A 14,645-nucleotide genomic window follows, 5' to 3' on the forward strand; every position below is an offset into this window, starting at 1 on the left:
TTTGGTCTCGCCATTTTTCTGCAACTCTGGTTTCCATCCTCGTTTTTCCTCGGGACATGTGGAGCCTTCTGACTGTCCTGGGGTAGATTCTGTGGTGGATAGGTTGCAGCAGATTTGGAATCATGTGGTGGACAACTTGAAGTTGTCACAGGAGAAGGCTCAGCGTTTTGCCAACCGCCGCCGCGGTGTGGGTCCCCGACTTCGTGTTGGGGATTTGGTATGGCTGTCTTCTCGATTTGTTCCCATGAAGGTCTCCTCTCCTAAATTCAAGCCTCGCTTCATCGGTCCTTACAAGATATTGGAAATCCTTAATCCTGTGTACTTTCGCTTGGATCTTCCGGTGTTGTTTGCCATTCACAACGTGTTCCATAGGTCTTTGTTGCGGCGGTACGTTGTACCTGTGGTTCCTTCTGTTGAGCCTCCTGCTCCGGTGTTGGTTGAGGGCGAGTTGGAGTACGTGGTGGAGAAAGTCTTAGTTACTCACCGGTTAACGGTGTTTTTCGGAGTCCATGACAGCACTACGGAGAGAGGGGATCCGCCCTTCAGGAACAGGAAACCTACAGATACATAAGGGCGGCACCTCTCCCACGCATCAGTTGGTTTACAGAGCACAAGAGGACCACCAAGGTTAATAGCATACATAATAAACAATGATACAAATAACTAACTATTCACTACCCGTGAATTATATAAATAAAGGAAGAGGTGTACACCCAGAACTTAAGAAGACGGGAGGGTATGTACAGGTGCTGTCATGGACTCCGAAAAACACCGTTAACCGGTGAGTAACTAAGACTTTATCGGTCGTCCATGACAGCACTACGGAGAGAATTACAGAGAGTAACTAACTAGGGAGGGACTACAGCTTGCAGCACCCTTACACCAAACGAAAGGTCAGAAGAGGCACCCAAGTTCAATCTATAATGGTTATAGAATGTGTGTGGAGAAGACCAAGTAGCAGCCTTACAAATTTGGTCGATCGACACCTCCAATCTTTCCGCCCACGAAGCCGCCATAGCTCTAGTGGAATGCGCTTTCAGACCTTCAGGCGCCGGCTTGCCCTTTGAGATGTATGCCAGCGAGATAGCCTCCCTGATCCATCTAGCTAAAGTAGATTTTGATGCCCTGTGACCCTTCCTACTACCCTGATAGGACACGAATAGGGCGTTATCTATCTTCCAGGGATCAGTTACTGCCAGATATTCCAGGATACATCTTTTTACATCTAAAGTGTGTAGCTTCCTTTCCTTATCGTTAGTAGGATTGGGGAGGAAGGATGGAAGAACTATTTCCTGTGTTCTGTGGAACCTGGACACTACTTTAGGGAGATATGCTGGATCAGGGGATAGTATCACTCTATCATCCCTAAGCTGCATGTAAGGGGGAACCCTGGATAATGCTTGGATGTCGCCTATCCTACGCGCCGATGTTAGGGCCACCAGGAAGGCTACTTTAAGTGATACATTTTTAATAGAGGCTGATGCAATTGGCTCAAATGGGGCCTCTGTCATGGCTGAGAGGACTAGGTTCAGGTCCCATGGCATGACCCTATTCTTCACCATTGGCCTGGACCGTTTTGTCGCTCTGATGAATCTGCTGACCCAGTGATTCTCAGCAATGTTGCAGCCAAAGAGGGCCCCTGTTGTGAATTTGCTTTTTGCTCCCTCTAGTGGTTACTAGTTTTTTGACTCTGGTTTTTCTGTCATTCCTTTTATCCGCACCTGGGTCGTTAGTTAGGGGTGTTGCTATATAAGCTCCCTGGACCTTCAGTTCAATGCCTGGCAACGTAGTTATCAGAGCTAGTCTGCTGTGCTCTTGTCTACTGATCCTGGTTCCAGTTATATCAGCTAAGTCTGCCTTTTGCTTTTTGCTATTTGTTTTGGTTTTGTATTTTTGTCCAGCTTGTTCCAAAACTATATCCTGACCTTTGCTGGAAGCTCTAGGGGGGCTGGTGTTCTCCCCCCGGACCGTTAGACAGTTCGGGGGTTCTTGAATTTCCAGTGTGGTTTTTGATAGGGTTTTTTTTGACCATATAAGTTACCTTTCTTTATTCTGCTATCAGTAAGCGGGCCTCTCTGTGCTAAACCTGGTTCATTTCTGTGTTTGTCATTTCCTCTTACCTCACCGTCATTATTTGTGGGGGGCTTCTATCCAGCTTTGGGGTCCCCTTCTCTGGAGGCAAGAAAGGTCTTTGTTTTCCTCTACTAGGGGTAGCTAGATTCTCCGGCTGGCGCGTGTCATCTAGAATCAACGTAGGAATGATCCCCGGCTACTTCTAGTGTTGGCGTTAGGAGTAGATATATGGTCAACCCAGTTACCACTGCCCTATGAGCTGGATTTTTTTTATTCTGCAGACTTCCACGTTCCTCTGAGACCCTCGCCATTGGGGTCATAACAGTTTGCCAGGCCAGTATTAAATGTTTAATGCATTGCAGAAGAGGGATTATAAGAAAGAAGATTCTGAGTTTTTTTTTTTTTTTTCTTCTTCCCCTTTACCTCAGAGTGGCTATGCTTGCTGCAGACATGAATGTCCAGACCTTGATTACAAGTGTGGACCAGCTGGCTACTCGTGTGCAGGGCATACAAGACTATGTTATCAGAAATCCTAGGTCAGAACCTAAAATACCGATTCCTGAACTGTTTTCCGGAGACAGGTTTAAGTTTAGGAATTTCGTGAATAATTGTAAATTGTTTTTGTCCCTGAGACCCTGTTCATCTGGAGATTCTGCTCAGCAAGTAAAAATTGTTATTTCGTTCTTACGGGGCGACCCTCAGGATTGGGCTTTTTCGCTGGCGCCAGGAGATCCGGCATTGGCTGATCTTGATGCGTTTTTTCTGGCGCTCGGTTTTCTTTATGAGGAACCCAATCTTGAGATTCAGGCAGAAAAGGCCTTGCTGGCTATGTCTCAGGGGCAGGACGAGGCTGAAGTGTATTGCCAAAAATTTCGGAAATGGTCCGTGCTGACACTTTGGAACGAGTGTGCACTGGCCGCTAATTTTAGAAATGGCCTTTCTGAAGCCATTAAGAATGTTATGGTGGGTTTTCCCATTCCCACAGGTCTGAATGATACTATGGCACTGGCTATTCAAATTGACCGGCGGTTGCGGGAGCGCAAAACCGCAAATTCCCTCATGGTGTTGTCTGAACAGACACCTAATTCGGTGCAATGTGATAGAAAAACCGCAAATTCCCTCATGGTGTTGTCTGAACAGACACCTGATTTAATGCAATGTGATAGAATCCTGACTAGAAATGAGCGGAAAATTCATAGACGCCGGAATGGCTTGTGCTACTATTGTGGTGATTCTACACATGTTATCTCAGCATGCTCTAAACGTATAGCTAAGGTTGTTAGTCCTGTCACCGTTGGTAATTTGCAACCTAAATTTATTCTGTCTGTAACTTTGATTTGCTCACTGTCATCTTATCCTGTCATGGCGTTTGTAGATTCAGGTGCTGCCCTGAGTCTCATGGATCTCTCATTTGCTAAGCGCTGTGGTTTTACTCTTGAACCATTAGAAAATCCTATTCCTCTTAGGGGTATTGATGCTACACCATTGGCAGCAAATAAACCGCAGTATTGGACACAGGTTACCATGTGCATGACTCCTGAACACCGCGAGGTGATACGTTTCCTGGTTTTACATAAAATGCATGATTTGGTTGTTTTAGGGCTGCCATGGTTACAGACCCATAATCCAGTCCTGGACTGGAAGGCTATGTCAGTCTCAAGTTGGGGCTGTCGTGGTATTCATGGGGATTCCCTGCCTGTGTCTATTGCTTCTTCTACGCCTTCGGAAGTTCCGGAGTATTTGTCTGATTATCAGGACGTCTTCAGTGAGTCTGAGTCCAGTGCACTGCCTCCTCATAGGGACTGTGACTGTGCTATAGATTTGATCCCAGGCAGTAGATTTCCTAAGGGAAGACTGTTTAATCTGTCGGTACCTGAACATACCGCTATGCGTTCATATATCAAGGAGTCTCTGGAGAAAGGACATATTCGTCCGTCTTCTTCCCCTCTTGGTGCGGGATTCTTTTTTGTGGCAAAAAAGGACGGATCTTTGAGACCTTGTATTGATTATCGGCTTTTAAATAAGATCACTGTCAAATTTCAGTATCCTTTACCGCTGTTGTCTGACTTGTTTGCCCGGATTAAGGGTGCCAAGTGGTTCACCAAGATAGACCTTCGTGGTGCGTACAACCTTGTGCGCATTAAGCAAGGTGATGAATGGAAAACCGCATTCAATACGCCCGAAGGTCATTTTGAGTACTTGGTGATGCCTTTTGGGCTCTCCAATGCGCCTTCAGTTTTTCAGTCCTTTATGCATGACATTTTCCGGAAGTATCTGGATAAATTTTTGATTGTTTATCTGGATGATATTTTGGTTTTTTCTGATAATTGGGATTCGCATGTGGAGCAGGTCAGGTTGGTCTTTAAAATTTTGCGTGAAAATTCTTTGTTTGTCAAGGGCTCAAAGTGTCTCTTTGGTGTACAGAAGGTTCCCTTTTTGGGGTTCATTTTTTCCCCTTCTGCTGTGGAGATGGACCCAGTCAAGGTCCGAGCTATTCTTGATTGGACTCAGCCCTCGTCAGTTAAGAGTCTTCAGAAGTTCTTGGGCTTCGCTAACTTCTACCGTCGTTTTATCGCTAATTTTTCTAGCATTGTGAAACCTTTGACGGATATGACCAAGAAGGGCTCCGATGTAGCTAACTGGGCTCCTGCTGCCGTGGAGGCTTTCCAGGAGTTGAAACGCCGGTTTACTTCGGCGCCTGTTTTGTGCCAGCCTGACGTCTCACTTCCCTTTCAGGTTGAGGTGGATGCTTCGGAGATTGGGGCAGGGGCCGTTTTGTCGCAGAGAGGCCCTGGTTGCTCTGTTATGAAACCTTGTGCCTTTTTCTCTAGGAAGTTTTCGCCTGCTGAGCGAAATTATGATGTGGGCAATCGGGAGTTGTTGGCCATGAAATGGGCATTTGAGGAGTGGCGTCATTGGCTCGAGGGTGCTAAGCATCGTGTGGTGGTCTTGACTGATCACAAAAATCTGATGTATCTCGAGTCTGCTAAACGCCTTAATCCGAGACAGGCCCGCTGGTCATTGTTTTTCTCCCGCTTTGATTTTGTTGTCTCGTATTTACCTGGTTCAAAGAATGTGAAGGCCGATGCTCTTTCTAGGAGCTTTGTGCCTGATGCTCCTGGAGTCGCTGATCCTGTTGGTATTCTTAAAGATGGAGTTATCTTGTCAGCTATTTCTCCGGATCTGCGACGTGTGTTGCAGAGATTTCAGGCTGATAGGCCTGAGTCTTGTCCACCTGACAGACTGTTTGTCCCGGATAAGTGGACCAGCAGAGTCATTTCCGAGGTTCATTCCTCGGTGTTGGCAGGTCACCCGGGTATTTTTGGCACCAGAGATCTGGTGGCCAGGTCCTTTTGGTGGCCTTCCTTGTCAAAGGATGTGCGGTCATTTGTGCAGTCCTGTGGGACTTGTGCTCGAGCTAAGCCTTGCTGTTCTCGTGCCAGCGGTTTGCTCTTGCCCTTGCCTGTCCCGAAGAGACCTTGGACACATATCTCCATGGATTTCATTTCTGATCTTCCGCTATCTCAGGGCATGTCCGTTATCTGGGTGATATGTGATCGCTTCTCCAAGATGGTCCATTTGGTTCCTTTGCCTAAGCTGCCTTCCTCTTCCGATCTGGTTCCTGTGTTTTTCCAGAACGTGGTTCGTTTGCACGGCATCCCTGAGAATATTGTGTCAGACAGAGGATCCCAGTTCGTTTCCAGGTTCTGGCGATCCTTTTGTAGTAGGATGGGCATTGATTTGTCGTTTTCGTCTGCTTTCCATCCTCAGACTAATGGACAGACGGAGCGAACCAATCAGACTTTGGAGGCTTATTTGAGGTGTTTTGTCTCTGCTGATCAGGACGATTGGGTGACATTCTTGCCGTTGGCTGAGTTTGCCCTTAATAATCGGGCTAGTTCCGCCACCTTGGTTTCACCTTTTTTCTGCAACTCTGGTTTCCATCCTCGCTTTTCTTCGGGTCATGTGGAGCCTTCTGACTGTCCTGGGGTGGATTCTGTGGTGGATAGGTTGCAGCAGATCTGGAATCATGTGGTGGACAACTTGAAGTTGTCACAGGAGAAGGCTCAGCGCTTTGCCAACCGCCGCCGCGGTGTGGGTCCCCGACTACGCGTTGGGGATTTGGTATGGCTTTCTTCCCGCTTTGTTCCTATGAAGGTCTCCTCTCCCAAATTTAAACCTCGTTTTATTGGGCCTTACAAGATATTGGAAATCCTTAATCCTGTATCTTTTCGTCTGGATCTTCCTGTGTCGTTTGCTATTCACAATGTATTTCATAGGTCCTTGTTGCGGCGGTACATTGTGCCTGTAGTTCCTTCTGCTGAGCCTCCTGCTCCGGTGTTGGTTGAGGGCGAGTTGGAGTACGTGGTGGAGAAGATCTTGGATTCTCGCCTCTCCAGGCGGAGGCTTCAGTACCTGGTCAAGTGGAAGGGCTATGGTCAGGAGGATAATTCCTGGGTGGTCGCCTCTGATGTTCATGCGGCCGATTTAGTTCGTGCCTTTCATGCCGCTCATCCTGATCGCCCTGGTGGTCGTGGTGAGGGTTCGGTGACCCCTCACTAAGGGGGGGGGTACTGTTGTGAATTTGCTTTTTGCTCCCTCTAGTGGTTACTAGTTTTTTGACTCTGGTTTTTCTGTCATTCCTTTTATCCGCACCTGGGTCGTTAGTTAGGGGTGTTGCTATATAAGCTCCCTGGACCTTCAGTTCAATGCCTGGCAACGTAGTTATCAGAGCTAGTCTGCTGTGCTCTTGTCTACTGATCCTGGTTCCAGTTATATCAGCTAAGTCTGCCTTTTGCTTTTTGCTATTTGTTTTGGTTTTGTATTTTTGTCCAGCTTGTTCCAAAACTATATCCTGACCTTTGCTGGAAGCTCTAGGGGGGCTGGTGTTCTCCCCCCGGACCGTTAGACGGTTCGGGGGTTCTTGAATTTCCAGTGTGGTTTTTGATAGGGTTTTTTTTGACCATATAAGTTACCTTTCTTTATTCTGCTATCAGTAAGCGGGCCTCTCTGTGCTAAACCTGGTTCATTTCTGTGTTTGTCATTTCCTCTTACCTCACCGTCATTATTTGTGGGGGGCTTCTATCCAGCTTTGGGGTCCCCTTCTCTGGAGGCAAGAAAGGTCTTTGTTTTCCTCTACTAGGGGTAGCTAGATTCTCCGGCTGGCGCGTGTCATCTAGAATCAACGTAGGAATGATCCCCGGCTACTTCTAGTGTTGGCGTTAGGAGTAGATATATGGTCAACCCAGTTACCACTGCCCTATGAGCTGGATTTTTTTTATTCTGCAGACTTCCACGTTCCTCTGAGACCCTCGCCATTGGGGTCATAACAGGCCCCTAAGGCTGATACCTGCACTTTAAGTGTATTTGGGGATAACCCCATATCTAACCCTTTCTGTAAGAATTCTAAAATCTGGTCTATTGGTATTGACTGACCAGCTATTACCCCCGAGTTTTGAAGGAACCTCTTCCAGATCCTAACATAAATCTTTGTGGTGATTATTTTTCTGCTCTTCAGTAGAGTGTTAATGAGGCCCGGAGAGAACCCCCTATCCTTTAACAGCGCCCGCTCAAAATCCACGCCGTCAGATGAAGGCCAACCGCCCGAGGATGGTAGACTGGGCCCTGGGACAGGAGATCCGGGATGTCTGGCAAGACCCATGGGTCGGATATCGACATAGCCCTCAGGCATGGAAACCACGTCCTTCTGGGCCAGAAGGGGGCAATTATTATCACTGTGGCTTTGTCCTTCCTGATTTTCCTCACCACCAGAGGAAGTAGAGACAGGGGAGGAAAGGCGTAGGCTAGCCTGAAGTTCCAGTCTATGAGGAGGGCGTCTACTGACAGAGGATTTTCTCTGGGGTTGAGAGAGCAGAATTGTGCCACTTTCCTGTTTTCTTTTGTGGCAAACAGGTCTATTTCTGGTTGACCCCATCTTTCCACGATGAGGTTGAAGATGGAGTCGTTCAGGGACCACTCCCCCTGCCTCAATGTGTTGCGGCTTAAGAAATCCGCTGTAGTGTTTTCTGCCCCTCTTATGTGAAGAGCCGTCAATGAGAGAAGATGTTGCTCTGCTAGATGGAATAGACGATCTGCTACTGACATTAGGGACTTGGAACGAGTCCCGCCTTGGTGATTTATGTATGCCACGGCGACCCGATTGTCCGAGAATACCCGCACGTGGTGGCCCTGTAGATAGACAAGGAGTGATTTAACTGCCTGTTCCACAGCCGTTAACTCCTTTAGGTTGGAAGACATTTCTATCTGATCCTGATCCCAAAGCCCCTGGATCAATGTATCCCCCATGTGAGCCCCCCATCCAGAAGGGCTAGCGTCCGAGGTGACTATACGAGTTACATTATATTCCCAGGGGACCCCTGTGGACAGGTTCTCTTGGACTAGCCACCATCCGAGGGATATAATAGCGTCTTGGGATAGGGTCATCAGGCTCTCCAGACATCCCCCCAACCTTTTTTGTTGTAACAGCACCTCGCCCTGAAGTATCCTCGTATGATACTGGGCCCATCGGACCGCTGGAATACAGGACGAGAGAGAGCCCAACAGAGACATGGCTCTTCTAAGGGACATGGTGGGGTTTTTAGAGGCATTCAGCACCTGAAGGTGCAGGCGATCAATTTTCTCTTGAGGCAAACGGCATTCCTGAACCTGGGAATCCAGGGTCAGGCCTAAAAATCGCTGCACCGTCATGGGCTGTAAGCGTGATTTTTTGACATTTAGCATCCACCCCAGACGCTCCAGAGCAGACATCACTTTATGTAACTGTTCCAGACAGTGATCCGCCGTTTTACCTACGATAAGGAGATCGTCCAGGTAGGGGATTATTAGAATGTTGGACTCATGCAAGTGAGCCATAACCGCCGCCATAACTTTGGTAAACACTCGAGGGGCGACCGATATACCAAAGGGGAGGGCCCTATACTGGAAGTGTCTGATTACCCCATCCAACCTTACCGCCACCCTCAGGTATCGTTGGTGACCTGCATAAATGGGGATATGGTAATAGGCGTCCTTCAAATCCAATACTACCATAAAGCAGTTTTTAAACAGCAGCTTTATTGCGGTGTTAATAGTTTCCATCTTAAATGATTGGACGGTCAGGAAATTATTAAGAGCCCTAAGGTTAATAATTGTTCTGAAGGAGCCATCAGGTTTACTTATTAGAAATAGAGGAGAGTAGAATCCTCTACCCTGTTCTCCTTCCGGAACCTCTGACAGGACATTCTTACTGAGCAGGTCGTGAACTTCTGCTTCCAGGGCCGCCTGTTCTGCTGGAGAGGACCTGAGTGGGGTAACTCTGAAGAAGTTCTGAGGGATGGAGGAGAACTCTAGCCGCAGACCCGTAGCTATTAACCCCAAAATCCAATCACTACTGGAGATTTTGGACCAGGCCGGGTAGAAGGCAGATAGTCTACCTCCCACCGGGGCGACTAGTCATTGGGGTGGTTTTTTGACCTCACGGGATGGCTCCTGACGTCCTCCACCTCCAAACATAAATCCAGTACCTTTCTTCTTTTTCTCATCCCATCTGCTCTGGTCTCTGGCTGGTCTCCTCCGAAAGAATCTTTTCCCTGTGAAGGGACGCCTGTAAGAGGTAGCTGGTAGATTGGGAAACTTTTTCTTCTCGTCTCCAGCTTTCTCCAGCAGTTCGTCTAGGACTGGACCAAACAGGTATTCCCCTTCGCATGGGATAGAGCACAGACGGGATCTGGATTGAAGGTCACCTGGCCAACATTTCAGCCATAGGGCCCTGCGTGCTGCGTTTGATAGTCCGGCCGCCCTAGCCGCCATTCTTGCCGAATCCGCAGATGCGTCCGCGAGAAAGGCAGCGGCATTCTGAATTGTTGGCAGGAATTTCAACATAGAGTCTCTGGAAACACCGCCTTCCAACTTAGACCCTAGCTGATCCAGCCAGACCATCATCGATCTGGCTGCACATGTCGCCGCTACAGCAGGTCTCAGGGCACCCGCCGACATCTCCCATGTCCCTTTAAGGAATGAGTCAGCCTTCTTATCGAGAGGGTCCTTTAGGGAAGCCATGTCGTCGAAGGGGATAGATGATTTTTTAGACGCCTTAGACACCGCTGCGTCCAATTTCGGCGCCTTATCCCATGTATTCACCATGGGGTCCTCAAAGGGATATCTGCGTTTAAAGGCAGGTGGAAAAGAGCCTTTCTTCTCCGGTTTTTTCCATTCCCTTTTGATGAGGTTCTGGACCTTGTCATTGAGCGGAAAAGACCTACGTTTTTTAGGGTCTAGACCGCCAAACATTAGGTCCTGTGTAGAGAGTTCTGGCCTTTCATCAGCCACCCCCATGGTGGATCTAACTGACTTAATAAGTTTGTCCATTTGGTCCAATGGGAAACAGAACCGGTTAGACTCCTCTTCCGAAGAGGACGCTGAGGAGACAGAGGCGTCTGACTCATTCTCCCTACTAGGGCCAGCGGACAACTCCGACTCTGAGGCGCTAGGCTCCCTTCTTCTTTTTGAAGACTCCCCCCGGGACAGGGATTTCAGGGAATCTTTCACCTCCTTCCTGATAATCTCCCTAAGGCTTGATGTGAAATCAGGAGACTCTTCCGCCACCTATGGGAGCGGAGAAAAAGGCTATGTAATTTATCTGGCGCTACCGCTATCAGTGTTCCCATCAATTTATTTCCTACCGTCTGCCGTACACACGACTGACAAAGTCTCTTAGGGTAGGCGTCTGGCAAAGGGCAAGCGCATAGCGCGCACTCCTTGTTTTTTGATTTACCAGCGCTTTTTTTCCCCTACGGAAATAAACATAGGAAAAGACTGCATCAGGGTACATTCACGAAGATCTCTTACCCAGGCAGTAGCAGTAGGTACCGGATTACTGGGGGGTCGGTCCAGATCCTTCTGCTTAGATCTGCGACTGGTCTGGTTACTGCGTCCGCGGGTCTTCAGCTGGGGGTTCGCATGGGACTTCTCCGAGGATCCATCCTGCTCCTGCTCCAGCAGACCGACGGCAGCTTCCGGCTCATCCATAGCTGCAGATGGGCTCACAAGCAGTGCTGCAGCATTCTGTTTGGCTATAAATAGCCCTCCCCCGGATCCGGAATCAGTGCAGGTGTGTGGCCAAATTCACCCCCCCGACTTGCAGGTGACTGCTCCACCCCCCCCTGCACCCAAACGCCCCCCCCCCCGCCCCCGCCGCATGCAGGACAGCGGCGTTTTTAGAAAAAAACCGGCCGGCGTTTGACTTCCGGTTTTGGCCCCGCCCCCTGCGCGTCACTTCCGGTTTCGGGCAGAACGCTCAGAAACGTGCCCGGAAGCCGGGGAACGGTGCCGCCGGACCATCCAGCCGCCCCCCGCTACGCCACCGCCGCTTCCACGGCTGCAGCCCAGCGGTGACCGCGGCAGAGGCCGGCGTCCGACCCCCAGCTCCGGTCCCGAATCAAAAGGAGCACACAGGACGCCGCGCTGCACCGCACCGACGGGGATCAGAGTGGGGAAGACCGAGGCCCAGGGGGGAGAGCGGACCCCGGGGGGGGGGACATACTCACCTGCTGACCACTGGGGATGGACCTCCTCCGGACGTCGCTCCACACTGCACCGCTCACTGTCGTGGAGCCCTACCCGGACCCACCGTGGCGCTTCCAGGGACCCGCACTGCCCGAGGTAGGAGACCCCCTCGCTACCTGGGTCGGACAGCCGGCCTGGGTATTGATAGGAGAAACGAAGTCGTATCTGCAGGGAATCCTGTCCTCCAGGAACAGGAAACCAACTGATGCGTGGGAGAGGTGCCGCCCTTATGTATCTGTAGGTTTCCTGTTCCTGAAGGGCGGATCCCCTCTCTCCGTAGTGCTGTCATGGACGACCGATAAAATCTTGGATTCTCGTCTCTCCAGACGGAGGCTTCAGTATCTGGTCAAGTGGAAGGGCTATGGTCAGGAGGATAATTCCTGGGTGGTTGCCTCTGATGTGCATGCGGCCGATTTAGTTCGTGCCTTTCACGCTGCTCATCCTGATCGCCCTGGTGGTCTTGGTGAGGGTTCGGTGACCCCTCCTTAAAGGGGGGGTACTGTTGTGAATTAGACTTTTTTGGCTCCCTCTTGTGGTCACTAGTGGTATGACTCTGAGATTGTCTTTCCCTAGTTTGGCACCCACCTGGGTCGTTAGTCCAGGGGTGTTGCTATATTAACTTCCTGAATTCTTAGTCTGGTGCCTGGCATCGTTGTAATCAGTCCTTTCTGTTTGCTCCTGTCTGCTGGTCCTGGTTCAGGCAAAATTAAGCTAAGTCCTGCTTCCTTGTTTTTTGGTTATTTGTATTGCTCTTATTTTTTGTCCAGCTTGTACTAAATGTGATTCCTGATTTTGCTGGAAGCTCTAGGGGGCTGGTATTCTCCCCCCGGGCCGTTAGACGGTTCGGGGGTTCTTGAATATCCAGCGTGGATATTTTTGATAGGGTTTTTGCTGACCGTATAAGTCATCTTACTATATTCTGCTATTAGTCAGTGGGCCTCTCTTTGCTAAATACCTAGTTCATTCTTACGTTTGTCTTTTCTTCTTACCTCACCGTTATTATTTGTTGGGGGCTTGTATCCAACTTTTGGGGTCTTTTCTCTGGAGGCAAGAAAGGTCTATCTTTTCCCTTCTAGGGTTAGTTAGTTCTCCGGCTGGCGCGAGACGTCTAGAACCAACGTAGGCACGTTCCCCGGCTGCTGCTATTTGTGGTGCTAGGATTAGCTATACGGTCAGCCCAGTTACCACTGCCCTATGAGCTGGTTTTTTGTGTTTGCAGACTTGGTATTTATTGCAGAGACCCTCTGCCATTGGGGTCATAACATGTCCCCAAGTGCAGTGGCAAAAACCATCAAGCGCTACAAAGAAACTGGCTCACATGAGGACCGCCCCAGGAGAGGAAGACCAAGAGTCACCTCTGCTTCTGAGGATAAGTTTATCCGAGTCACCAGCCTCAGAAATCGCAGGTTAACAGCAGCTCAGATTAGAGACCAGGTCAATGCCACACAGAGTTCTAGCAGCAGACAAATCTCTACAACAAATGTTAAGAGGAGACTTTGTGCAGCAGGCCTTCATGGTAAAAGAGCTGCTAGGAAACCACTGCTAAGGACAGGCAACAAGCAGAACAGACTTGATTAGGCTAAAGAACACAAGGAATGGACATTAGACCAGTGGAAATCTGTGCTTTGGTCTGATGAGTCCAAATTTGAGATCTTTGGTTCCAACCACCGTGTCTTTGTGCGACGCAGAAAAGGTGAATGGATGGACTCTACAGGAGGTGTGATGGTGTGGGGGTGCTTTGCTGGTGACACTGTTGGGGATTTATTCAAAATTGAAGGCATACTGAATCAGCATGGCTACCACAGCATCTTGCAGCGGCATGCTATTCCATCCGGTTTGCATTTAGTTGGACCGTCATTTATTTTTCAACAGGATAATGACCCCAAACACACCTCCAGGCTGTGTAACGGCTATTTGACCAAGAAGGAGAGTGATGGGGTGCTACACCAGATGACCTGGCCTCCACAGTCACCAGACCTGAACCCAATCGAGATGGTTTGGGGTGAGTTGGACCGCAGAGTGAAGGCAAAAGGGCCAACAAGTGCTAAAAATACAGAAAAATCTTTAAATGAGAAGGTGTGTCCAAACTTTTGGTCTGTACTGTAGATGCATTCACACATAGATAGAAGCGCCAGTAGTACACTACGTATATTAAAAACACTTTTAAGGGTATGTGCACACGTTGTGGATTTCCTGCGTTTTTTGCGGTGCAGAAACGCTGCAGATCCGCAATTGATTTACAGTACAATGTAAGTCAATGGCAAAAAAACCCCCGCTATGCTGATGGTACGGAAAATTCCGTGCGGAAACGCTGCGTATTAAAAGAAGTAGCATGTCACTTCTTTTTTGCAGATCTGCAGCATTTTTGTAACCATTCCATTATAGAAATCCGCAGGGGTAAAAAACGCAGCAAATCCGCACAAAAAACGTGACAAATCCGCACAAAAAATGTGACAAATCCGCACCTACGTTTTCTGCCAAGAGACGCAGAATCCGCACCATAAATTCCTAAGCCTAATCCGCAACGTGTGCACATAGCCTTAATACCACAGGAGGAACCAGAAATGTAAGTAGATATATTAATTCTGGCCAGCAGAGGGCAGCATCCTGAGGAGGATGAATGTATACGGCACGCAGCATTAATGTATATACTATTACACTGCGGGGCTCATTATTTAATAAACATAAATTATTAAAAAAGAAAAAAAATTAAGAAACATCTCACCATGAAATCCAGACCTTCGATCTCGAAGTGGCTTTTTTCCTGCATTTGCGGGAGGCGCTGGAAGGATAGCAGGAATCCAATCTGAAGGTGATAAAAGGCCACAAATTAATGTTATTCTCTGTAAAATGCAATCTTATCAATGTCTTACTGTTTTCAAAATCTCTGCTTGCTGTCATTCCCTAGTAACGCCTACATGCAGAGGACCATGCGGGGAAGAGAAGAAGATAAGAGAGAAGACAGAGGAGCTGCCAGAGGTGCGGCGGAGAAGTATGGGGTGGGCCGA

General features: G+C 48.7%; 1 protein-coding gene across 5 annotated transcripts in view; it reads right to left on the reverse strand.

Annotated features, from left to right (window-relative positions):
• Positions 1 to 14,645, reverse strand: part of MSH5 (mutS homolog 5) — an 86,296-nt gene that overhangs the window by 36,078 nt on the left and 35,573 nt on the right. For all 5 annotated transcript variants that reach the window (XM_077285936.1, XM_077285934.1, XM_077285932.1 and 2 more), the window contains one exon: positions 14,363 to 14,443. In XM_077285936.1, coding sequence (XP_077142051.1) covers positions 14,363 to 14,443 — 81 coding nt within the window. The remainder of the gene's footprint in view (positions 1 to 14,362; positions 14,444 to 14,645) is intronic.

Source organism: Ranitomeya variabilis, chromosome 2 (assembly GCF_051348905.1).
Source record: "Ranitomeya variabilis isolate aRanVar5 chromosome 2, aRanVar5.hap1, whole genome shotgun sequence".
Lineage (NCBI taxonomy): Eukaryota > Metazoa > Chordata > Amphibia > Anura > Dendrobatidae > Ranitomeya > Ranitomeya variabilis.